This window comes from Melanerpes formicivorus, unplaced genomic scaffold (assembly GCF_026170545.1).
Source record: "Melanerpes formicivorus ecotype bairdi unplaced genomic scaffold, bMelFor1.0.p_v2 SCAF_8, whole genome shotgun sequence".
Classification (NCBI taxonomy): domain Eukaryota; kingdom Metazoa; phylum Chordata; class Aves; order Piciformes; family Picidae; genus Melanerpes; species Melanerpes formicivorus.
The window spans coordinates 18,495,123-18,518,233 of NW_027142360.1; the positions used below are offsets into that span (position 1 = coordinate 18,495,123).

At 49.8% G+C, this 23,111-nt stretch overlaps 2 protein-coding genes across 4 annotated transcripts; both read left to right on the plus strand.

Moving 5' to 3' along the window:
• Nucleotides 1-594: 594 nt before the first annotated feature.
• HMOX1 (heme oxygenase 1) lies at nt 595-6,884 on the plus strand. The gene is made up of 5 exons (XM_068142348.1): nt 595-733; nt 1,078-1,198; nt 3,530-4,021; nt 4,618-4,726; nt 6,144-6,884. The coding sequence occupies exons 1-5, from the start codon at nt 702-704 to the stop codon at nt 6,278-6,280; spliced, it is 891 nt and encodes a 296-aa protein (XP_067998449.1). The 5' UTR covers nt 595-701; the 3' UTR covers nt 6,281-6,884.
• Nucleotides 6,885-9,458: 2,574 nt separating this feature from the next.
• Nucleotides 9,459-20,195, plus strand: MCM5 (minichromosome maintenance complex component 5). Of its 3 annotated transcripts, none has more exons than XM_068142349.1 (17): nt 9,459-9,553; nt 9,775-9,957; nt 10,825-10,951; nt 11,051-11,179; nt 11,634-11,806; nt 13,122-13,277; nt 13,380-13,546; nt 14,134-14,305; nt 14,487-14,598; nt 15,377-15,520; nt 15,826-15,891; nt 16,805-16,981; nt 17,085-17,197; nt 17,455-17,583; nt 18,604-18,746; nt 19,306-19,433; nt 19,852-20,195. In XM_068142349.1, exons 2-17 carry the CDS (start codon nt 9,791-9,793, stop codon nt 19,951-19,953), a joined length of 2,205 nt encoding a protein of 734 aa, XP_067998450.1. In that variant the 5' UTR covers nt 9,459-9,553; nt 9,775-9,790; the 3' UTR covers nt 19,954-20,195. The 3 variants fall into 3 exon arrangements, with proteins under 3 accessions (XP_067998450.1, XP_067998451.1, XP_067998452.1); XM_068142350.1 differs by lacking the exon at nt 9,459-9,553 and adding an exon at nt 9,592-9,647; XM_068142351.1 differs by lacking the exon at nt 9,459-9,553 and adding an exon at nt 9,636-9,656.
• The last annotated feature ends 2,916 nt before the right edge of the window (nt 20,196-23,111 follow it).

Here is a 23,111-nt window from a genome sequence, read left to right on the forward strand (position 1 = left end):
GGTCCCTGCTGTGCTCCCTGCTGTGAAAAGCATATGTTTCTAGGCTGGAGCATGGATTAACTTATCCCATGGTCCACAAGCACCATGTTACCTGACACTCTCTCTGAAGATCTAGAGTCATGGGAAATCATATGTTTATACCCGAGTGGTGCTAGAGCAGATGAGGGAGGGTGCTGTATTAGCTGCCCAGGAAGGGTGCAGCTGGGACACAAACTGAGGTGCAGGGAAGAGGAGGCTGCCCACCCTGCCCCAGGCACTAGCCCTGAAAATCCACCCCTCTTTGTCCAACCTGGATGCCCCCAGCACAATGAGCACCTCTTGCAGCCCCTGGGCTCTGCTTGCCACGGGCACCGAAAGGGTTACTGAGCCGAACACGCTCGAAAGAGAAGTTGCTGGACATCCTCTGGTTTGTGCTTAGTTATCAAGACGCATCAGGTGACTTGCTTCTGGTCCCTTGGGGGCTGCAGGCGAGGAGGGGGAGCCAGCCAGGCTGGGAGGGGAAGTGCAGTTGTGTTGCAACAAGTTGTGCTCAGCCTGAGGTCAGCGCTTTGACGGCTCACGTGGCCTGACAATATAAAGCTGGATGCGGGAACGTAGCAGCCCAGCACACAGCTTCACTGTCCCGGGAGCTGAGGGGAAGGAGGAAAGCACAAGCAGGAAAAACAACAACGAAGCGAAGCAGTGAAACGACCCAGATAAACATGGAAACTTCCCAGGCACGCAGCTCCGAAAGGTAAGAGCAGGACGGGAACGAGTGGAATTTTTTTTGTTCGTTTGTTTGTTTTTTTAACAGAAGAATATTGTTCCTCCACTTGCTTTAGGCATGCTGTGTCTGTTTCTGCTCTGCACGGAACGGCATGCTCCTGCTTTCACCTCTGGATGGAATCTGTCAGTTGTCCTTGCTCGGGACAGGGGCTGGAATGATGGTATTCCCCCCTTCCCATCCGTGGCTCTCGGGAATGTTCTGTCCCTTTTTCTGCTGTCCCAGGCTCCCCCTTTTTTCCTATTTTGCCATTTCCCCCCATTTTGCCAGAGGAGAGCCACAGCACTTACATCTGTTTTGGTGCTCTTCCCCAGCATGTCCAAGGACTTGTCAGAACTCTTGAAGGAAGCCACCAAGGAGGTGCACGAGCAGGCGGAGAACACACCGTTCATGAAGAATTTCCAGAGGGGGCAGGTGTCACTCCACGAGTTTAAGGTATGCAGTAGCTGCAACACTTGGGGATGGCATTCCCTCACCAGGAGTTGTATCAAATGGGTTGCCTGGGGGCTGAAGAGGGGAAGGAGGGGGCATCTCCTGGGCAAAATACACTTTTAAATGCCAGCATCCTAAGATCTTAGCAGCTTCTCTTGCAGAAGATGGTGGAGGACTGTGCAATATTAGGGTGGGCAGCCTGAAGCAGGGTGAAACAAAGAGGTTGAAGGGATTTGTGCGATTGCTTTTCTCTGCCTTCATAAATGGCTGCATGTTAATTATTGGCAATGATAGTTAATGGAGGTGTGACTACGTGCAGATACACCAGTGGCTGAAGGGACCAAAAAAGAAGGGGAATACTAAATTTACAACACCATCTACAGCTACAAATAATGATGGAATAGTGAGAAAGTGAGGCTGTGGGATCATCTCTGGCACTGAACTTTGCAATGTTTTACTTGTCACTTGGGTTATACCAGAGCTGAGATCATGAACAATAGTAACTCCAAGGCAGACTGAGTTTGTACAAGCCATGTCTGCTCAACAGGTAGCAGCCTGTTGCTTTTCTTAAGATAAAAGAGAATCATTTGCAGATATAAGCCTGTGCCTAACTTGGCTACATATGTGATTCCTGGGATCTCAGCCACATAACAAAGCCATGAGCAAAAACAAAACACGCACCTGGGCCAGAAATTCCTGGGAGGCTATAGGATGTGACGCATGGGCTTGCAACTAGCAGCCAGCAATCCAACCTATGGTTTAATTACTTTGTTATTGAATTGTTCCTTGGCAGATAAATCCACAAGAGCAGGAAAAAGTCAGCTTATTTCTGACAGGTCTCATTCAGGATACTTAGTCAAGCACAGATTTAATCTCAGGCACTGACTTCCTGCTGTTAGACATGCAGCATTGGTTAGGCAGTGAACTTCGAGACAGGCTGGCACTGATGTAAGAAATCAGGTCTTCAGGAACACAGCTCAGTGTCTTAGAAGACATTTATGTGCCGTGAGGGGCAGTGAGACGTGACATGGATTTTAAGAAGCAGTGACAGCTTTCAAAAGCCACGTTTCCCATTGTACCACCACCTGCCTCTAAAAACAAGTCAGGTTATATTTTGCTAACTTATTAGGCAATGTTCCTGTATTTTGTATCTCTTCCAGTAAGCTGGATGGCAGGTTATTGTTTAAAAGCCTCTGTTTTTGTTTACTCTCTTGGCAGACCTATATATCTGCCCTGACACATGACTCCCTAGAATCTGAATATTTGTTTCCACAACCAAGCCACTGCCTGTGTGCTTATCAAAGTCCTATTTGCTGGCACAGTTGGGAGAGGTCAGCCTGGCAACTCTTTTACTGTAGAACTGACTGCTTTGTGGGAGAGTAAACTGCTGCTTCTCCTGCCATCAGCGTAATCTTCTCCCACCTCAACCTGATTCACTTTTACTGTGACACCTTCATGTTTTATATTTTGCTGCTGATAGGGATTCCACTGCAAGGAATGGGTGGTATAGGTGTAAATATGAATACAGAAAATGGAGATTCTGAAAACAGAATGCACAGGGAAGGAAAGAACACAGCTAGATTGTCTTAGGCCATGTGGAAAAGCTGGCAGATAGAAGGAAGTATCACGTAAGCTGGGAAAAACAATAATAGGGGTTTCAAAACAGAGAGGAGAACACACAGCCTTGCAGCACTCCTTCACAAAGGCATCTTTCAGAGGCAGGCTGTGCTTCCAGCCCCCTTTTATGTTGTCTCCTCTGAGCAACCAAGGAGGCAAGCCCACTTGCAAGCCTGAATGAGGACAGCGGTGGTGTGTCGGTTCCCAGGATGGTGGGATGCTAACAGGATTAATATGTTGAAAAACAAAGAGGGTGTGTCATGTGTCATTGTCTCACAAGGCCCCACAAAGGGAAGCCACATCTTGAAGCATTCAGATTTGAACAATGCTTCGGAAAATATACCTTTGGGAATATTCTCCCCATTGACCAAGGGACTAAGGAGAACAGAGTGGGCATGATTAGACAGGGCTCCAGTTTCCATTGCAATTAAGTTTCAAGACCTTTAACTTCAAGTTGAATGCAGTGCCTCTTAAGGGCAGGTAAGACCAGTGTCTGCTGGAAAGAGCTTATGTGTTACCTGATGGTGCCTCAAGCAGAAGGGGAAGGGCTAGTGTCTCACTGCACCTTGCAACTCTGTTTTCCTCATAGGAAACCTGCACCATAACAAATGTGCATGACTCACACTGGGTGTGCCCATAAACAACATTTTCATCAGGAGGATTTGTCCCCAAAAGCCACAGAGGCACCTGTAGCTCAATCTCTTCCTTCTCTTTCAGCTGGTTACAGCATCCTTGTACTTCATCTACTCTGCTCTGGAGGAAGAGATTGAACGCAACAAGGACAACCCAGTTTATGCCCCTGTGTATTTTCCGGTGGAGCTGCACCGGAAAGCTGCCCTGGAGAAAGACTTGGAGTACTTCTATGGCAGCAACTGGAGGCAGGAGATCCCATGCCCCGAGGCTACTCGGAAATATGCTGAGAGGCTCCACTACATAGGCAAGAACCACCCAGAGCTCCTGGTGGCCCATGCCTACACTCGGTATTTGGGAGACCTGTCTGGGGGACAGGTGCTGAAGAAAATTGCCCAGAAGGCCCTCCAGCTGCCCAGCACTGGAGAAGGGCTGGCGTTCTTCACCTTCGATGGAGTCTCCAACGCCACCAAGTTCAAGCAGCTCTACCGCTCCCGCATGAATGCTCTTGAGATGGATCCTGCCACTAAGAAAAGAGTCTTGGAGGAGGCCAAGAAAGCATTCCTGTTAAATATACAGGTGAGTAACAACCAGACAGCCCTGCTTGCCCACACCCTCCCTGAAACAAGATAATAGCTACAGGGGAAAGGCAAAGCTGGTATTCCTGCTGTGGAGCTTATGGGTAGGTGTGGATCAGGGCAAGCTACTCAGAGCAGGATGGCTGTGCTTGTCCAGCCTGGGAGCCTAGTAAAAAGATGGTCTCTGAAAAGCTCCCCCTTCTCTCCTAGGGTGTGAATTCAGTTGTTTTCCTATGTGCCATTATTTAGATATGAATGAGGGCTTATACTGAGAGTAGTGTGAGTGGGGATCACTTATCTCTATAGTACAGCTCACAGGTCCTCTGTGGATGATGACTAGATACACAGGTACCTTGCCTGCCTTCCCCTCAGAAGATGGGCAATTGCTTCTTTGTGAGCTGGAAGCTTCAGGCAGAACCTGTAAAATACTTGCTCTTGACCCCACAAGGCATATTATATTCTGTGCAAAACAAATGCCAGGAGACTTGGATTGAATGCTTGTGTCTTCCTCTAGTTCTTAAAGTGCCTGTAGCAGGGGCCAGGGGTCCGGTGAAAGAAAAGGAGGCTACATAATGACTCAGTGTTCCTTCTTCTCAGGTGTTTGAGGCACTACAAGAACTGGTGTCTAAGGGGCAGGAGAATGGTCACCCTGTGCAACCAAAGGCAGAGCTTCGCACAAGGAACATTAACAAATCATATGAACACGGTAAGGCACTTCTGAGGACAGGTGTTTAACACTGCCCCTTGTGCTTTTGTTCTCCCTTCCTTTGTTAAAGCCATTGAGAAATCAGCATGAGGTGCTTGCCCCATCTCTCCCCAGCCATTAGTGCAAGGAAAGGCACTGGTGTGTGCAAAGCTCTTCTAGACATGACAGAGGAAGGATGACACATGGGGGCTATCCAGAAACATTCAGTGAGGAAGCTTTACATGAAAAAGATTCCACTCTCCTCCTCTTAGGTTTCAACAAGCGTAAGGTTCATTCAGCACACGAGTTTTCACCACATGGAAAACTGGCCTTGAGTTCACAGATGCAAAGACAGCAACTTTGGGCCCTTTAGATCAGCCATGGTGCTGTGACGCTGACAACATTCTTTCAGACACACAGTCCCGTCCAACAGGCTGTCCTTTCAGACTAAATCTCCCTCTGGTCATTTTCCTGCCTTCCAGAAATAGTTAATGAAAACACTCCTGAAAGTGTGCTGGGTTTATAGTGAGCGTTGTTCAGAATGGTGGAGTGTAACCAGTTGTGAAGTGGGGAGGTAAAGGCTGCCCATCAGCTTTGTGAAACTGAAAAAGTCCCACTGCTGACCAGTGCCAATCCCAAATTGAGCAAAGCCTGAGCAGCAGCTGTGAGCAGAGCGATGCCTTTTCATACAGTCAGGCTTGTAACAAAGTGAGGAGTGGGCTCAGATATTCACAGATGAGTTTCCCTGATAATACGTGATTCAAACAAAAAAGCCCTTAGGACCTACCCATTCTGAAACTAAAAGGAAGATTTTTATTTTCAGTGCATACTGGATTGCACTACAGTTTTCCTCTGGCAAAGAGTGGAAAACAAACCTTGTCTTACACATCTCTAAAGAGTGAAGCTTAAAGCACCTTCTTTGGAAAAGCCAGTAAAAATTCTCTGTGGAACTTAGCCACTCCTTTCCCAATACATTCATAAAAGTAGAGTTTCCAGAAAAGTTTGGTGTTGGATGAGGAATCCCACCCTGAAGCTGTAAATTTATTTGTCTGGAGTGCTAAGGACTAGCTGTTTAAGGCAATTAGATGTCCAACCAATTGAATCAACTACAAGTGGGAGACAAAATGCCTTTTAAAATTCTGGCTTAAGTAATTGGCTGTCTTCTGACACATCAGGGGTTTGGTAGAGCTGGGCAGAGCTTGTAAACCTGTAAAAAGACAAGGGGAGAGGCCAGTACTTACATACAAGCAGAGGGGTTGCAAGCCCAGGTCAAGTTTGCTTCCTCTCTTCTTCCCCAGGAAAGCAGAATCTGCTGTTGCTGTTTCCCCCAGCCCAGCTGGGCTCTAGGCAGGGTCTGCTCTAGCCCAGAGGAGGGCAAACATGGCATACCAACAGCATCTTGATGCAATATCTCACTCACTCTTTGTCTTTTATTTAGGTGCAGTGCTTAGAAAAGGAAGTGAGAAGACAAACAGCAGACAAACAGGCATGATGCCTACCACTCCCTTGGTGCGATGGATTCTGGCGCTCAGCTTCCTCGCCATGACAGTTGCTGTGGGTTTATTTGCCATGTGAAAGAGCAGAACCTTTGTGTTCTCTTCATGCCTTCCATTATCCTGAACTAATTCACCTTCCCCAGTCCTTGTGAGAGCTATTCCCTCCGACTGGGTACTGTGATCTTGGCTCTGCCACTAATACTAGGAGACTTTTCTCCCCAGAAATCAGAGGGCTGTAAGGGGGGGTCAGGCAAAGTCTCTCCCACACTTGGTGTGAGTTCCTCTCAGAGACTAACTTTATCACCAAAAATACCTAAGGGCTAAAAGGCTAAAAACAATGGCCAAGAATTGTTGCTGCTTTACAGAGTACCTGCAAAAATCCTACAGGATCAGAAATGCAGCTTTGAGATCTCTCTCCTCAGAAATGCAAAGTTTCCTGGAGCTGTGTTTGCTCAGTATTTTTATACTGCTAGATAATACTGTGATCACTTTTTCTGTGGAGCCACATGGCTCCTGCGGGTTATAGACTGTTTTATATGACACTAGTAGGTCTTTGTTAATTCTTTCTCCAATCATGTTGTTTGTTTGTTTGTTTTTAAGCAGATGACAGTTGTTGAAGCCACAGTGTCACACTCTTGTCTCGTCGTATAATTTATACACATAATAAACTTCAGTGTAAAGTCTTCAGGCCTGGTGTTTCCTATTATTAAAGCATCACCTGGGGAGAAAGCAGGTTTCTTTCTTCCTGCCCTGTTTTATGTCTTTGGAAGCTGCTGCCTCCAGAGACATGACAATTGACAAAAGTGGGAGCTATCATCAGAGCCAGACTCTGCTCCCACTCAGGGCTAACAATAACCTGTTACAAGATGGGGCAGGTTTCTTCAGCTGGTCTCTATTTCTAGAAATGGCATTACATTCTGGGAGCAAAGTGGTTTTTTTAAGGGGTAGAAGCCATACATAAGAAGTGGTTGGTATTCAAGCTAAAGCAAAAGATGATGGGACCCTCAGCCAGTTGAAACCAGGACACCTCCCCCTGACCACTACCAGCTAAGATTCCATGACCAGGCTGCCTTTGTCAGGACTTCTGCATGAATCAGAAAAGCAAGCATGTTTCTACTACCCAGAAATGAAATGCACACTAGGTTTTGATCCTGTGAGGTAGCTAAATGGGGGACATCAAGCATACGTCTGCATTCCCTCACCTAAGTAATAAATCAACCCAACTTACACCCAGAAGTTGGCACAGCTAAAGACACTCTAAACACACAGCACTGCTGGAGCAGCCCACGTACACAGCTTCCTTACTTCCCCCCATTGCTGAGGCAAATGTGGAGGTCTAGCTTTGTGACCAGCCACTGTTATGGCTACAGGCCTTACCTGCTTTAGAAGGCCTTCTAACACAGGAGTCACTGCAGGAGAGCCTGCAATTCAGGTATGGCACAGCAGGTCTTGACAAAGCCATTATCTCTCACATCAGAGTCCTTTCCTCTCTTTCTACCAGAAAGCCATAAGACCACCTGTCTCAATGATGGTGCCTGCTCTAGCTGTGACCTTAATCCCATACATGCTTTCCTACTGCTCTGTTTTGAGAGCAACACTGAACCTGCTCCAAGAGCAAGAATGAGCAGTGAGAATGAACAGCAGGAAATAGGGACTGTCAGATAATGGTTAGACTCAATATTACCTGAAAGGTCTTTCCTGGCTGAAATGATTCTGATTATTCTCTGGCTCTTATCTACTCTGTATCCCTTCTGAAATCCCCTTTAATACTTCTCTATTTGGACCCATTTGCCAACCTTTGGTAGAAAAAAAATAGTTATTTTTTTAAACATAGTGAGATGTTTAAAGGCAGGGATATGGAGCTTGATAGTTACTCACATACAAGATCTGATTCATTAATTTGAATTTATATTAAGTTCTATTCAGTCCCACTAACCCACCTAAGTCAGTATGTTCATTCAACCATGCTGAATACCTGAGCTCAGAAACGCACTCTACCACACCCAGCTCCTCTCTTCTGCCCAAAGAGATCACAACTGTGACCTTAAACTTAGGAAATTTGGATACACACTGACATCATCCCTCCTCTGCTCCTGGCTGAAGAGCTAGGGTGCCCTGAGTAACTCCCAGCCATTGTGCTGAAGGGATGATGAAGGGATACCTGACTGAGAATAAAGAAACATAAAGAAGTATGGGTTGGAAAAGACCTCCAAGATTATTGAGTCCATCTGTTAACCCAGCACTACCAGATCACCATTAAACCAGGTCCCTCAGTACCACATCTACGCAGCTTTGAAACCCCTCCAGGGATGGGGACTCCATCACTGTTCTGCACAGCCTGTTCCAGGCCTTGGCAACACTTTTGAGGAAGAAATTTTCCCTAATACCCAACCTAAACCTGTGCTGGTGCACCTTGAGGCCACTTCCTCGCTTGTTACCTGGAAAGCTTCTTCTCTGCCCTGCCCTCCATGGCCATGGGTCTGCTGCACCCCATCCAGCCAGACCAGCCCCAGCCCTAGTGATGGAAAATGCTTACAAATTTTATCTTGGGCAGTTTGTGGCATCTCAGCAATTTCACCACATCCTTATTGCCTGTAACTAACAGTCCTTGCATTTTTACCAGTGAAGTTTCCCCGTGTATCTTTAACTTAAGAAGTGTCCTTTGAAACCAGTGAGAAACAATTAATATGGGCTAGGACCTTGGCAAGTGGAGATCTAATGTGTGACAAAGGAACTCAGGAGTTCAAACAAAGTCCAAGCTTTTGAAAGACCAGCAAAGACCCTGGAGACAACCCCTCCCAGCTGGAAGACCCCTGCCCAAAACAAACCACACACCATCCGAGCATGGGTAAGAGAAACTGAACCTTTAATGAGAAGCAAGTAAGAAACTGATCAGGCCCTTCGACATCATCAAGCCCCACAGCGACAGCCGCCAGCTGCTCCTACAGCAATACTACTTTTTGTCTCGGAGACTTAACATTTTTGTCTCCCTCCCGGCCTGCAGCAGCCACGCTGCTCCCACCGCGTCCCTGCTGTCCGCAATGGTTTCACCCGTTCCCCCTCCCCTCCTCGCTACGATGGCTCCGCCCGCTCGCCCGCCATTTCGCCTGGCCTTGCTCTTCTCCTCCAGGTTTCGCGCCAAACTGCGCCCGGCGGGCAGAGGGCGGAACTCTCCGGCCAATCGGCGGCAGAGGCGAGGGCAGCGGGCCCCCAATCGGCGGAGGCGCGCTGCAGACGGGCCAATCGGAGGGCGCTGCCGTATCGGCGGCGGCACTCCCCGCGCAGCAGTTCGGTTTCCGCCGCGCTGCTTTTGCCGCGAAAAAGTTGGTGGCGGCTTCCCGGGGGCAGCGAGGTGCGGAGCGGGACTAGCGCGGGACGTCACGCCGGGGGCTTTTGGCATGGGGGATCCAGCGCGGCACTGGGGTTGTGGGAGGAGGATGCGGACGGTGCGTGGGGTTAGTGCAGCTAGGGATGTGGGGGAGAGCGGAAGGGGGAGGCAGGGTCCCAGAAAGCATTTGGTGTGGGAGAAAAGGAGGTGGTTGGGCCTGACCGTGCGCTCTCGGCCCCACGCAGGTGAGCATCGATCATCATGTCCGGCTTTGACGACCCCGGCATCTTCTACAGCGACAGTTTCGGAGGCGATACGCCGGTGGATGAGGGGCAGGTTCGGAAGTCACAGCTGCAGAAGCGGTTCAAGGAGTTTCTGCGGCAGTACCGGGTTGGCACGGACCGGACGGGTTTCACCTTCAAATACAGGTGCTGCTGTGACCCCTTCTCCTGTGCCTTACCCACTCTGATCTGCACATCCGATCATCGCTTAACCTCCCTCCTGCTATGCACATGCCAGATACACTATAGCACCTCAGCTTTTCCCATAGACCCTAGAGAACTCTCTGTCAGTATAAGTATCATTGTTCCCAGGAAAACTGAGGTCTAGTGTTCCCTCAATTTTTTTCAGGCAAACAGCCATTGGCAGTGGTAGCAATAAAGGGATCTGAACTGCCAAGCTTGCACCTAGTTCTGAAATTCAAGGTTTGTCTCAAGATTCCAGTGCTTTCTGGTCTTGAGTTTTGTCTGTCCCCATTAAAATCAGTGCAGCACTCCCTGCCCTTGTTGCTTTCTGTGGCTGTGAAGGTCCCTTGGTAATCCCTTTGCCTGTGAGTGTTTGAAAACAAAACTGTAAGAGGACATACAGATCTGTCATGAAAGGACCAGGACAATCTTTCACCTTTCATCTCTGAATTTCATGTACCCTGGCTATTACACTATTACCTCTCTTTTTACAGTTATGTTTTAGGTATTATTCTGCATAGAATTTTTCTAATTGCCTGTCTGGTGTGTACTTAGCCAGCAATTAGTGCTGTGCTTTGCACTATCACTGTAAGCACTGGTGGCCCTAGATGTATGGCCACATTTCAGAGTGGGTTTGGGTGAAAGATTTGCCCAGGTCCCCCTACACTTCTTATGGCACTCTCCTGATTTTTCTCCTCCTGATTTTTCTCCTCCTGATTTCCAAACTAAGGACTTCTTGCAGAACCTGCCTTCTCTGATCCCTGTGTCATAAGGTCATCGTGGTGACTGGTGCTCTGCCCTGCAAACCTCTACCTCTTGCTGCCTTTCCAGGGATGAGCTTAAGCGGCACTATAATCGGAGTCAGTACTGGGTGGAGGTGGAGATGGAAGACTTGGCCAGCTTTGATGAAGATCTTGCTGACTATCTGTACAAGCAGCCAGCAGAGCACTTGCAGCTGGTAAGGATGGAGGAGGCTAGCAACCTGGCATACTGATACCACGCCATGAGAGCAATATATTGTAATATACTCATAATAGCCTAGTTGTTCCTTTTGTAGCTGGAAGAAGCAGCAAAAGAAGTTGCAGATGAGGTCACCCGTCCTCGTCCTTCAGGGGAGGAAACTCTGCAAGACATCCAGGTGATGCTGAGATCAGATGCCAACGCAGCCAACATCCGCAGCCTGAAGGTGAGGGGAAGCAGCTCCTGCACTGAACAGCAGGTGTCAGGACTTGTTTGTGTGTGGCTGTGATTGCAGGGATGCTTCTGCTGCTTGATTGCATAGTTCAGGATGTGAGTTGTACGCTAATTTACAAGCAGGGATACTCTGCAGCTTAAATCTGACTGCAAAAGATGTACTGCTGGTTTCTGCTGTGGGAACATTATTGCTATTAGTCACATTCTGCATAGTGTTTCCCCCTTTTCTCCCTTGCTTTGAAATTGGCATGGCTTAAGTCATGCAGTGTTCTGCTACTACTATAGAGTAGAAGAGTGACATTGTGCAGGCTTTTAGTTCAGGTACCTTAGTCCCATGAATGTGGAAAACTTAGCTAAGGAAAGGCTGTGGGGTTTTAAACTCTTTAGTTTCCCATCCATCCTCCAGTGATCACCTGCTCACCTTTCCTTCACCTTTTCCCTTTCAGTCTGACCAGATGTCCCACCTTGTGAAGATCCCTGGGATTGTAATTGCAGCAACCCCAGTGAGGGCCAAAGCCACCAGAATAGCCATCCAGTGCCGCAGCTGCCGTAACACCATCAACAACATCGCAGTGCGCCCAGGCCTGGAGGGCTATGCTCTCCCCAGGAAGTGCAACACGTAAGGACTGACACAGGCATGCATGCTGCAGGCTGGTGGTGAAAAAGGGGCTGTGTCCCCTCCTTCTGCTCTCCCTCCATTTCATGCATGCTGCCTAGAGTCAATGCCCTGTTGAACAAGGCAAAAGCATCTGCACAGCTCTTTGCCTCCTCTTTTTGTTTTGCCCTTGTATGTTCCTGCACCCATGGCTGGCAAGCTTTAGCTTCATCTGTCTGTAGTCACAGTGGTTATGGTGCTGCAGGATCAGTGCTGAGGGCAGGGTTGAGCAGCCACGTCCAGAGAGTTCGGTACATCTACAGAGTGCTTCACTTGTTGTGCCTAAAGGTTCATTCCTGCCTCCATGATGCCAGCTTACTCTGCTGTCCTAACTTTCATTAAGTTGTTATCTTTTTCAAACAAACTTCTTGTTTCTATGTTCCTTCTGCCCTGGGGCTGTTTCTCTTCCCTTTCTGTAGGGAAGCTTTGCTACTGACTTTCCAGTCAGGCTTTACAGCTCTTGCTGCCCATGTGTATGGTGAGAGTTAGGGTGCACTGTGCTGCAACCCTCACACCAACTGATCCAGGTGGCTTGTGTCTTTGTGCTTGGGCTTAACAGTATTTATTTTCTGCTCCTTAACTCTAATGCAGTTTGAGAAATCTTTGGGACAGGAGTCATTCTTACAGCACCTGTACAGCGCCTTACAGCAGTCTGTACAGCACCTGGCTACTGATGCTTGACTGTACGAGTGCATCTGCACTCTCTTGTTAACCTCCCCGGAATCCCTGTCCCTGTCTGCATGGAGTTAGGCATCAGTAGTGATGTACTGAGACAGCAGCAGGATGTGGAGGTGCTCCTTGTCTCAGAGAGCTTGTAGTCTAGCAAGGCAGATGTGTCTCAAGAGACCAGGAGGTTGATGACAGCCTTGTCACATTGCTAATTGCTTTCTCACAAGTAACCACTTAACATTTGCTTTGTGCACAAGGTTATAAAGAAAAATGCTCTGCCATGTCTGTGCTGTTACCGTCTGTGTAATTAATGAATTACCTTCCTCCTGGCTTTTAGCTAGCAGGGGAGAGGGGGGAGGCAGGGTATTCAGGCAAGTATCACCCTGTCTTGGGCTTGTTCTCAGGTCTGCCTTTAGCAGCTGTTGAAGACAAGACAGAAGACTTGGTAAACGTTTCTTTTTGGCCCTGTGTGATTGACCTTCTCATCTGCTCAGCAGTATTTGGAGGAGCAGCTGCTCTGGGCTTTGTCACCTCTGTCCGCTCTATGGGAGGGCCCCCAGGGATGGCTCCTGAGTACCAGTACTGCTCCCTGATTGATTTTTCTGTGCAGGGAACAAGCTGGCCGCCCAAGATGCCCACTGGACCCCTATTTCATCATACCAGATAAGTGCAAGTGTGTGGACTTCCAGATCCTGAAGCTGCAGGAGGCCCCAGATGCCGTACCACACGGGGAGATGCCTCGGCACATGCAGCTGTACTGTGACAGGTACCTGTTTAGTCTCCCTGCCCTTACCCTTAGGGCAAGCAGGTGTTCTGGTGCTATCCTTTCCCTTCCCACCATCCTCTGCTTTCCCCTTCTTCCTTTTAGGTACCTGTGTGACAAAGTTGTCCCAGGGAACAGAGTCACTATCATGGGCATCTACTCCATCAAGAAGTCTGCCCAGAGCAAGACCAGACGACGTGACAATGTGGGCGTGGGCATCCGAAGTGCTTACATCCGTGTGGTGGGAATTCAGGTGGACACAGAGGGCTCAGGTGAGGTCTGCTTTTGATGCCCATGTGCTCTGTGTTGGTAGCCTGGCATTGGGAATTTCCCCTTCCTGAACAAAGTGTTCCCTTGATGAAGACTGTAGGAAATCACAGTCTGAGTTCTTCTCTGCTGCTTATGTAGCAGAAGGTTCAAGCCAGTCCAGGAGTCCAGCTTGTCCTGGATGCTCTGTAGTTGTGTCCTGCATGACTTTTTCTCAGGGATATTAAATAAGCAATCTTCAGCCTGAGTCCTCCAGGGTATGTAAGGGTTTTTATCCTTTTGATCTAAGTGGCGTTCTGCTAAGCCATCCCTGAGGATCTGGGCTGAAGTCAATAGTTAAAATTGAGCTATGTATTTAAAACATGATCCTGACTGTAATTCTCCCTCATTCCTCCAAAGCTACTTTGGCCAAGACCTTTGCTTTGTTCTCTCAGCCTGTAAGGACACAGCCTACCTTGCTGGGATAGCGAACACCCGCCCTGCCCACTCGCTGGCTTGATTTTCAAGGAGGGATTTTGGTGGTGGCAGGGGCACTTGGGTTACATTGATTCAACAGTGAGCAAATGGATGTTTTATCTTCACCCCTGTACAGGACACAGCTTCGCTGGCTCCGTGACCCCTCAAGAAGAGGAGGAGCTCCGTCGCCTCGCTGCCATGCCCAACATCTGCGACACCATCTCCAAGAGCATCGCGCCCTCCATCTATGGCAGCGCTGACATCAAGAAGGCCATTGCCTGCCTCTTGTTTGGGGGCTCTCGCAAGAGGTGGGGAGAAGTCAGCCTGGTGGAGAGTCAGTGGTGTCAGCAGTGTCATTCATGGCACAAAGCCCTCGTACAGTCTCCTGGCAGTGCTGCCAGAGGGCTGTCTCCCGTCAGCAGTGCTTTGTTACCAAAATTAGGTCTCACCATCTCTCCTCTCTCTTTTCTTCCCACCCTGTCAATCCAGGCTCCCGGACGGGCTGACCCGCAGAGGAGACATCAACTTACTGATGTTGGGTGACCCTGGCACAGCCAAATCCCAGCTGCTGAAGTTTGTTGAGAGGTGTTCTCCCATTGGGGTAGGTGGTTTAAGGGGCTTGCTTGTAGTGTAGTTCATTTCTTCCTTCTGCTCCTTGCATAGTAGCAAAGACCAGACTGGTCTCAGCAGATACCTTCTCCTGCATCCCCAGCTGTACTGGCTGGGAGAGGTGCAAACTGCCATTTCTAGTGCTAGCCTGGAAGAGGTGGGATGCAGGACAGAGACCAAGGGAGGGAAGGGGAAGCAGGTAATGCCTTTCATTATGATAGGAGCCAGGGTATTTGCAGATGTCCAAAGCTGTGTTTGGTGCTGCTGTGTATTGTTGAGACTTGATCAGCAGAGAGGCTGACTGCTCAGGACAAATGAAGCTGACTGTGTCTCAGGCACGGAACCTCCAGGCTGAGCCAAGGCACGAAACTGTGTTTTCAACTGTGTTTTCTTGTAGTCACTATATTAAAACAGCCTCTGACCATGTTGTTCCCTTGGGGGGATGGGGGGAAACAAAGCTAATGCAGCAGCCCATCAAAGAGTGACTCACTCCCTGTTCTGTACTTAATGCCTGTGTGTGTGTGTCTGCAAGCCCTCTGGTGTGTCACAGCTGCCAGCCTAAGGCTTGGGACTAGGCAGTCTTGCTCTGTACCTGGCAAATCTTCTTTTGGCAGGTACTGAGGGGTTTTCCTGGAGACCATTGTGTTTCCTCCAGCAGCTCTGGACTTTGCAGTGCTGGGAGTGCTTCATACTCAAGCTCTGGAGCAGTGGGCTCCTGAGTCCTGTGGTGACTGACATGCTGTCCCCTTTCTTGTCTCACATGCTTTTAGGTGTATACCTCAGGGAAAGGCAGCAGTGCTGCTGGCTTGACAGCTTCGGTGATCCGCGACCCTGCCTCCAGGAGTTTCTTCATGGAGGGAGGAGCCATGGTGCTGGCAGATGGGGGAGTGGTGTGCATCGATGAGTTTGACAAGGTACCTGGGGAGATGCCTGTGTGGTAGCAGGGGAGGGAGCCCTTGGGCTGCCAGCCTCTCCTGGGAGAGCCCAGAGCTGGAGGAGAAAGGGTGACTGTCCTGAGACTGCCTCATTCTCTTTCGGGGAAGGTCAGGGATGGGACTACAGGGAAATTTTGGTTACATTCTGTCATGTTGTGCAGACATCCTCACAGAGCTTTACCTAGGGGGTCAGCATCAGTGGGTGTGCAGCTGAGGCCCAGCAGAGGGGACTGATGAATTTTTTTTTACCTCCTTACCTCATTTGTCCCACCATGGATGACAAGATGCGAGAGGATGACCGTGTGGCCATTCATGAGGCCATGGAGCAGCAGACCATCTCCATTGCTAAGGTGAGCTTCTGGCACAAGTCATGCTGTGGTAGGAGCCTCACTTGCCACTGGGTTTCCCTGAGAGCCAAATGCTGATCTTTTGCCAGAGATGCTCATTTTAGAGTCTAGGCAGTGGTCTTAATGGTTACTGGTTTTTTTGATCTGAGACAGGTCAGCTCTGCCTGCAGGTTTTGAGTTGTGTTCTCCAGGCAGACTGAACTTCAGCAGGACTGAAACAAGCTCCCTCTGTTCTCTCTATCCTCTGCTCCTCTAGATTTCATAGTTCTGCTGATGTCCTTGTGTCACAGCCTGATGTCACTCCTTTTTCTTCCATCCCACTGCTTTCTACTCCCTCAGAAGATCTACACAAACTGTAACATCCTGGTGCCAGGTCTTCTCTCAAATCAGAGTTTCTCTTAATTTCCCTTTGGTAGCACCTCTGCTTCCTCCTGGTCACCTTGGCTAACCCCTCAGTCTAGTAACAGAGCATGCACAATGACATTTTGTTGCTGGTCCTTTTTGCTCTGCTACCTGCAAACCCCTGCTTTGCCCTTGGGTCTGCCCATTGGGACTCAGCCCTGACAGCCCAGTTTCTGGCTCAGCTTGCAAACATGGAGTGGGGTCTTGTGTGTCCTTGCCCTTGACACAAGGTTTTAAATGAAGTTGCTCAGTGCTGGTGTCTCAGCTGAAGCCAGTCCTTCTCTAGAGGGACATGTGGGTCCAGCCCCATGCAGCTCCTCTGCTACATGCTCCTCTTTGTGGAACCATTACAGAGCAGATGGGGCTACTTAAGGGGTTTTATTTAAATGCAAGTGATTGAGGATGAGTCCTTGCAATCTGCTTTGGACCTTTCACTAGGAATTAATAGCCTACTAGTCCTGTGGTGACTTGGAGCAGGTCTTGACCCCCTCTCTGTTTCTCCTTCCCCCTGCAGGCAGGAATCACAACCACACTCAATTCCCGCTGCTCTGTGTTGGCAGCTGCCAACTCTGTCTTTGGGCGCTGGGATGAGACCAAGGGCGAGGAGAACATTGACTTTATGCCCACCATCCTGTCCCGGTTTGACATGATCTTCATTGTCAAGGATGAGCACAACGAGGAGCGGGACATGGTCAGTTGGGGCACACGGGTGTAGCTGGAACTTGTAGTGCCCTGTTTTCCTGAGGGGGAGGCGATGGGGTTTCCAGCTGCCTGACTGCCCTCTGCTCTCCCAGACGCTGGCCAAGCACGTGATGTCCTTACACGTGAGCGCCTTGACGCAGACCCAGGCTGTGGAGGGCGAGATCGAGCTGAACAAGCTGAAGAAGCTCATCTCCTTCTGTCGGACGTGAGTGAGAGAATCACAGAATCCCAGGCGTGACATTTTAGCAGCACGTGGGCTGCGCGGTGGGAGGCAGTGGTGAGAAGTGAACCGTGCAGCTGGCATTTGCAAGTGCTCTGGGTGACCTTTTGTAGAGTCCTGCCTTGAAGGAAGGCCAGCCAGAGCAGCTCACAATAGTGGGCAGTGCAGCCTGAGGAAGCGAGGGGTACGCAGGGACCCTCCTCCCTGGTGGCAGTGCCTGCAGCTCCTGTCTTGTGTTGCAGGAAGTGTGGCCCTCGGCTGTCGGCGGCCGCCTCAGAGAAGCTGAAGCACCGCTACATCCTGATGCGGAGCGGCACTCGCCAGCAAGAGCAGGACAGCGACCGCCGCTCCAGCATCCCCATCACTGTCCGGTGAGAAGCTCACACAATCACAGCAACATTCCGCTTGGAAAAGACCCTCAGGATCACCAAGTCCCACCCAGAACCCTACTCTACAAGGTTCACCCCTAAACCATATGCCCAAGCACCACATCCAAACCACCTTTAAACACCTCCAGGGTTGGTGACTCAACCGCCTCCCTGGGCAGCGCTTTCCAAGGCCTGACCACTCGTGCTGGGAAAACTTCTTTCCTAATGTCCAGTCTAAACCTACCCAGTCACAGCTTGAGGCCATTCCCTCTAGTTCCCTGACTAGTTACCTGTGAGAAGAGACCAGCACCAGCCTCTCCACGATGTCATTTCAGGGAGCTGTATACAGCACTGAGGTCTGCCCTCAGCCTCCTCTTTTCCAAACTAAACAGCCCCAGCTCCTTCAATCACTCTTCATAAGACTTATTTTCCATGCCCTTCTCCAGCTTCCTTGCCCTCCTCTGCACTGGCTCCAGCACCTCCACATCTCTCCTGTACTGAGGTGCCCAGAACTGGACACAATACTGGAGGTGTAGCCTTGCCAGAGCTGAGTACAAGGGGATGATCACCTCCTTACTCCTTCTGGACAGAGCATTTTTGATGCAAGCCAGGATGCCATTGGCTTTCTTAGCCACTTGGGCACACTCATGCTTGCTCATATTCAGTTGCCTGTCGATTAGAACCCCCAGGTCTCTTTTAGCCAGACAGCCACACTTCTCCAAGCCTGTAGTGTTGCTTGGGGTTGTTGTGACCCAAGTGCAGCACCTGGCATTTGGCCTTACTGAAGTTCATCCCATTGCTGGTAGTCACCTGGGGTAGCCCAGGAAGGTAGTTAGTGGCGTGCTAGTGCTTGGGAGACCCCTTTGTCCAAAGGAAAAACACTGAAGGTGCCACAGGGGCAGTCAAGAAGTGCCTGGAGTGGGGTAGGAGAATGGGGTAGGTGGGGGTGACAGGGGTTGAAGGGAAGCAAGAAGACCTCTTGGAGCCACAGTAAAAAGCAGGAAACATCTCCTTTGGCCACAGGCAGCTGGAGGCCATTGTGCGTATTGCTGAGTCCCTGGCGAAGATGAGGCTTCAGCCCTTTGCCTCTGAGGCAGATGTTGAGGAGGCCTTGCGGCTCTTCCAGGTGTCCACACTTGATGCAGCCATGTCAGGCAACCTTTCAGGTGAGAGGGTGATACTCTGTGCTGGGGACAGGAGGGATATTCTAGGCCTGACTGCTTGGGGCAAGGAGAGACAAGCTCCTATCCCAGGAGCAGTCTGGCAGAGGCAGGGGTGGGCCTGCTTTCTGAGCAAAGGCAAAGCAATGCCTGTAACAGTAAGGAGCCATCATAGCCGTGGGGCTGTGGGTCACAGGGAAGGCAGCAACAAATGACACTGAGGGTCTCTACCTGTGCTGGCCAAGGGATGGCAGTCTGACCTCTTGTGGTCCCAAAGGCAGAGTGCTGGAAGCAGTTTCCCAAACTGTTTATTCCCCAGCATCTTTCCTTATGGGGGTGGAGACAATGTTTCCTCGGGGGGCAGTGTGGTGCAGAGGATTTGAAGGAAGCTCCAGCAGTCAGTCTGCATCCAGCTGTGTCTTTCGAGCTCCACAAGCTTTAATGTTGGATTTGCTTGTGGGTTCCTAGTCTCTGAGCTTTGCTGCAGGTGTAGTGGGAGACACAGGAGGTGGGCACTGTGGCTTTGATCTGGGTGGCACTTTACTCATCCAGCCTCTCCCTGCAGGGGCAGAAGGCTTCACGACACAGGAGGACCAGGAGATGCTGTCCCGCATTGAGAAGCAGCTGAAGCGCCGCTTCGCCATCGGCTCCCAGGTCTCGGAGCACAGCATCATCCAGGACTTTGTTCGCCAGGTGGGCCTGGGTCCCTGGGGAGGATTGGGCTGTGTAATCAGGGGCCCCAGGCTGCTGCTCAGGGGGTGAAACCCATTCCCCAAGAGGAGGCTGGAGGCCATTTTGGTCATAATTGCTTTTGAAGCTGGGAGGAATGTGCCATTGCAGATTTTGAGAGGAATAAGAACTCATTTTTCTGTGAAAACACTGAGTTTTGGGGCTGCTCTGGTAGGTTGGGTCCCTACCCCTGAAACCTTTGACCTGGGAGACTGGCTGCACTCAGGCTGAAATTATGAAAGGGAAAAGGAGCTTCAGTGCCTGGCGCTACCAGGCTCCCTCCCTCCAGAGAGCACCAGGCTTTAGCAAAGCTTGCAGGTTCTCGTGGGCTCTGGTGAGCTGTTCCCTGCTGACTCACTTCCCTCTGCTCTTCTGTTTCCAGAAATACCCAGAACATGCCATCTACAAGGTGCTGCAGCTGATGATGCGGCGAGGGGAGATCCAGCACCGCATGCAACGCAAAGTCCTCTACCGCATCAAGTGACCTCCCTGTCCTACGTGTGAGGAGGGGCCTGCTACCACCTGACATGGGCTCATGTGCCCCCTGGGGGCAGAGCCTGCTCCTGGGAGACTTTCCTTGGGGAGCCAAACAGCTCAGGGCCTCCCTCTTGAACCATGCTTTGGGGTGCCCAGGATTCCCCTGGGGTGCTGTGATACTCTGCCACTTTGATGTTTCTGAGTTCTGAAAGCTTTTAGTTTGTATTAAAATAAAAACTGATAGTGCCAGCCCAGGATCTTTGGCTGCCTAGGGGTACAAAGGGGATGTATCTCCTTCCTTTGGAGTTGGTGCAGGAGTGGAAAGGCATCCCTTCTGCTTGCCCTGTGTTAGCCACTGCCCAACACCTGGCCTGGAGACTCGAGGTAGGACACAGCCATGGGGGCAGCACCAACAGCCCTGAAAGCAGAAACTCATTTCTTGCTCAGGGTTTGATCTGTCTGTTAAGGCATAAATCCTGTTTGTGCTCAGCCATTACTTTACCCAACCACTGCATGGAGGCTGCTGCCATCTTTCCCATCTTGCCAGCAGCAGTGCAGGAAATGACCTGGGGTTCCCTGCTACAAAGCTGCTCTTTGCCCATCCCTCCCCTTTTCCTGCTGCAGCAGGCAAATGCTTTACCCTGCGGTGCAAAGTGCTGTGTGACAGCCTTGCTGCAGGCAGGGGCAGGGCCAGTCCCCTACTTACCTCAGTGGGGTAGAGCTGTGCCAAGTGAGGATGAGGATAAATGTTGATGTCAAAGAGCTTTATGCTCTCCTCATACCCCTACCACTGTGTACTGGCAGCCAGGGGGAGGGATTCCCACTCACACTGAGCCTCCCCTGGGCTTTCTGCCCCAGCGTACATTTGTACAGCCACTCACCCATCTGCATTTGCTGCATGACCTCTCACTTGTCAACCTGCAGCTTTTGGCATTTCTAGCAAACTAGTATTGGTCCTCTCAAGTGTCTTCACAAAGATGTGAGGTGTGGGAAGGTCCCTGCCCTTGGCAGCTTGGTTGTGCAAGAGCACCTGGGAGGGGAGTCTGAAGACAGGGCAGCATTTGCCATGGCAGGCAAGCATAGCTGCTGCCAAGTCTGCAAGTGACCTTCAGAGTGAAAGCACACCCCAGGAGAGACTTCATTAGAAAAAGAAACATTCAGGGCCAGCAGAGGGTACCAGAGCCTCGAGGATGCTGAGCTGTGGCGCTGCACGTAGTGCTGCCTCCTCCGAGTTGGGAAATGAGGAGGTCCCTTTGGTGTGATGAGGTGCAGGGTGCTCTGAGCCTGGCAGCTGTAACACAAGGGCTGGCCTTTGCTGCAACCCCTGTGGGGGTTTGACAGCCTCCTGGTCTCCACTGCAACCCTGTGTGGGTGTTCTGAGAGGCACACAATTCACTCCTGCCATGCTAGAAGTGGTTATGGGATTGAGAGTCTGTCTGGACCCAACGGTGTAGCAGTGGCCCTGGTGAGACTAGCTACAGATTGGAGAAACACATCTTGATCTTCAGTTTCATGGATGGCTGACATTTGTGGAGGGTTGGAGGGGGGAGAAGCAGGTGCCAAGCATCTCATAGCACTTTTGCTGGGGTAAAAGTGGGCACCCTTCTATTCTCTTTTAAAACTAAAAGACCCCACCCTTCCCTTCATTGTTCTTTGGCTGGGAGGCAGGGGTGGATTAAGAGAAGCTACCCTAAGCTACAGCTCTATGAAGAGGGTCAGCTCCATGGAGGAGGAATAAGTGAATGTTGGAATAAAAGGGTTGCATCCTCAGCTGGAGACTGAAGTTTCCAGAACTACCAGTGTCTGAAAGCATTCCACCTCCTAAGAGGCTTCTGTGCCCTTGACCAAACACTTCATACTGCAGCATCAGGAGGTGACCCATTAGAGCAGGGTCAACATGGCCCTGAAGCAGCAGCATGGTATGGCCATTTTCCTGCCAGGTGCTGTAGCCCATGCAGCACTCTGGTAACGCATCGTACATGCCTCTCACCTACCCTGCCCTTGGTTTAGAGATGTAGGCAGTGCCTGTCTATGGTCCTTCCAGTAGTGCTGCACGAGCAAAGCAAACAAGGAGGTGAGTATGGGATTGGTACCCACAGCCTGCTGTTAGAGCTGCCTCTGGAAGAGGCCTCCATTCTCAGCCTTGGTAAGATCACTCAACAATGGAGTGGGGCTGGATGAGGAAAGTGTCCTGGGAAGGAGATGAGGGAGAGGAATGCAGTACAAAGGGCTCCATTTACTTTTTTGGTTGGTTGGTTTGGGATTTTTTTCCTTTTTTTCTTTTCCCTTTTTCTCTTTTCCTCTTTTCCTATTCTTCCTATTTTATTTTCCCTCTTTTCCCCCTTTTTCTTCCCCCTCCTTTTTCTTCCCCTCCTTTTTCTTTTTTCCCCTATTTTCTTTCCCCCCCTTTTATTTTCCCTCTTTTATTTTTTTCCTTTTTCTCCCCCCTCCCATTTTTTCCCATTTGCTTTTTTCCCCTTTTTCTTCCCTTTATTTTCCCTCTTCCTTTTTTCTTCCCCCTTTTCCTTTCTTCTTCCCCCTTTTCCTTTTTTCCTCCCCCTTTTCCTTTTTTCTTCCCATTTTCCTTTTTTCTTCCCCCTTTTCCTTTTTTCTTCCCCCTTTTCCTTTTTTCTTCCCCCTTTTCCTTTTTTTTCTTCCCCCTTTTCCTTTTTTTTCTTCCCCCTTTTCCTTTTATTCTTCCCCCTTTTCCTTTTTTCTTCCCCCTTATTTTCTTCCCCCTTATTTTCTTCCCCCTTATTTTCTTCCCCCTTATTTTCTTCCCCCTTATTTTCCTTCTTTCTTCCCCATTTTCCTTTCTTCTTCCTCCTTTTCCTTTTTTTCCCTTTACCTCTATCTGAAAACATTCCCTAAGCCTTTCCTCATAATCTGTGCTCTTTGCTCCTGGCTGGATTTCAGCTGCTGACGTGATGGTCATGTGAAGCTCACAGGTTTTAAAAGAGCCAACATCTCAAGGTACATCAAGCTATGCTGGGCGTTGGCAGGTGTGGAGGTTGGAAATTCTTTTTGATATTTCTTTTCTCTTTTTCTTTTTGGGTTGTTTTCATGATCTGATAGGGAGCAGAGGTATATTTCTGTGACGTGGATCGGGATGATTGATCTCTTCGTGCTATGAAGTGTGTTGATTATATGGTACGTGGTTATGTA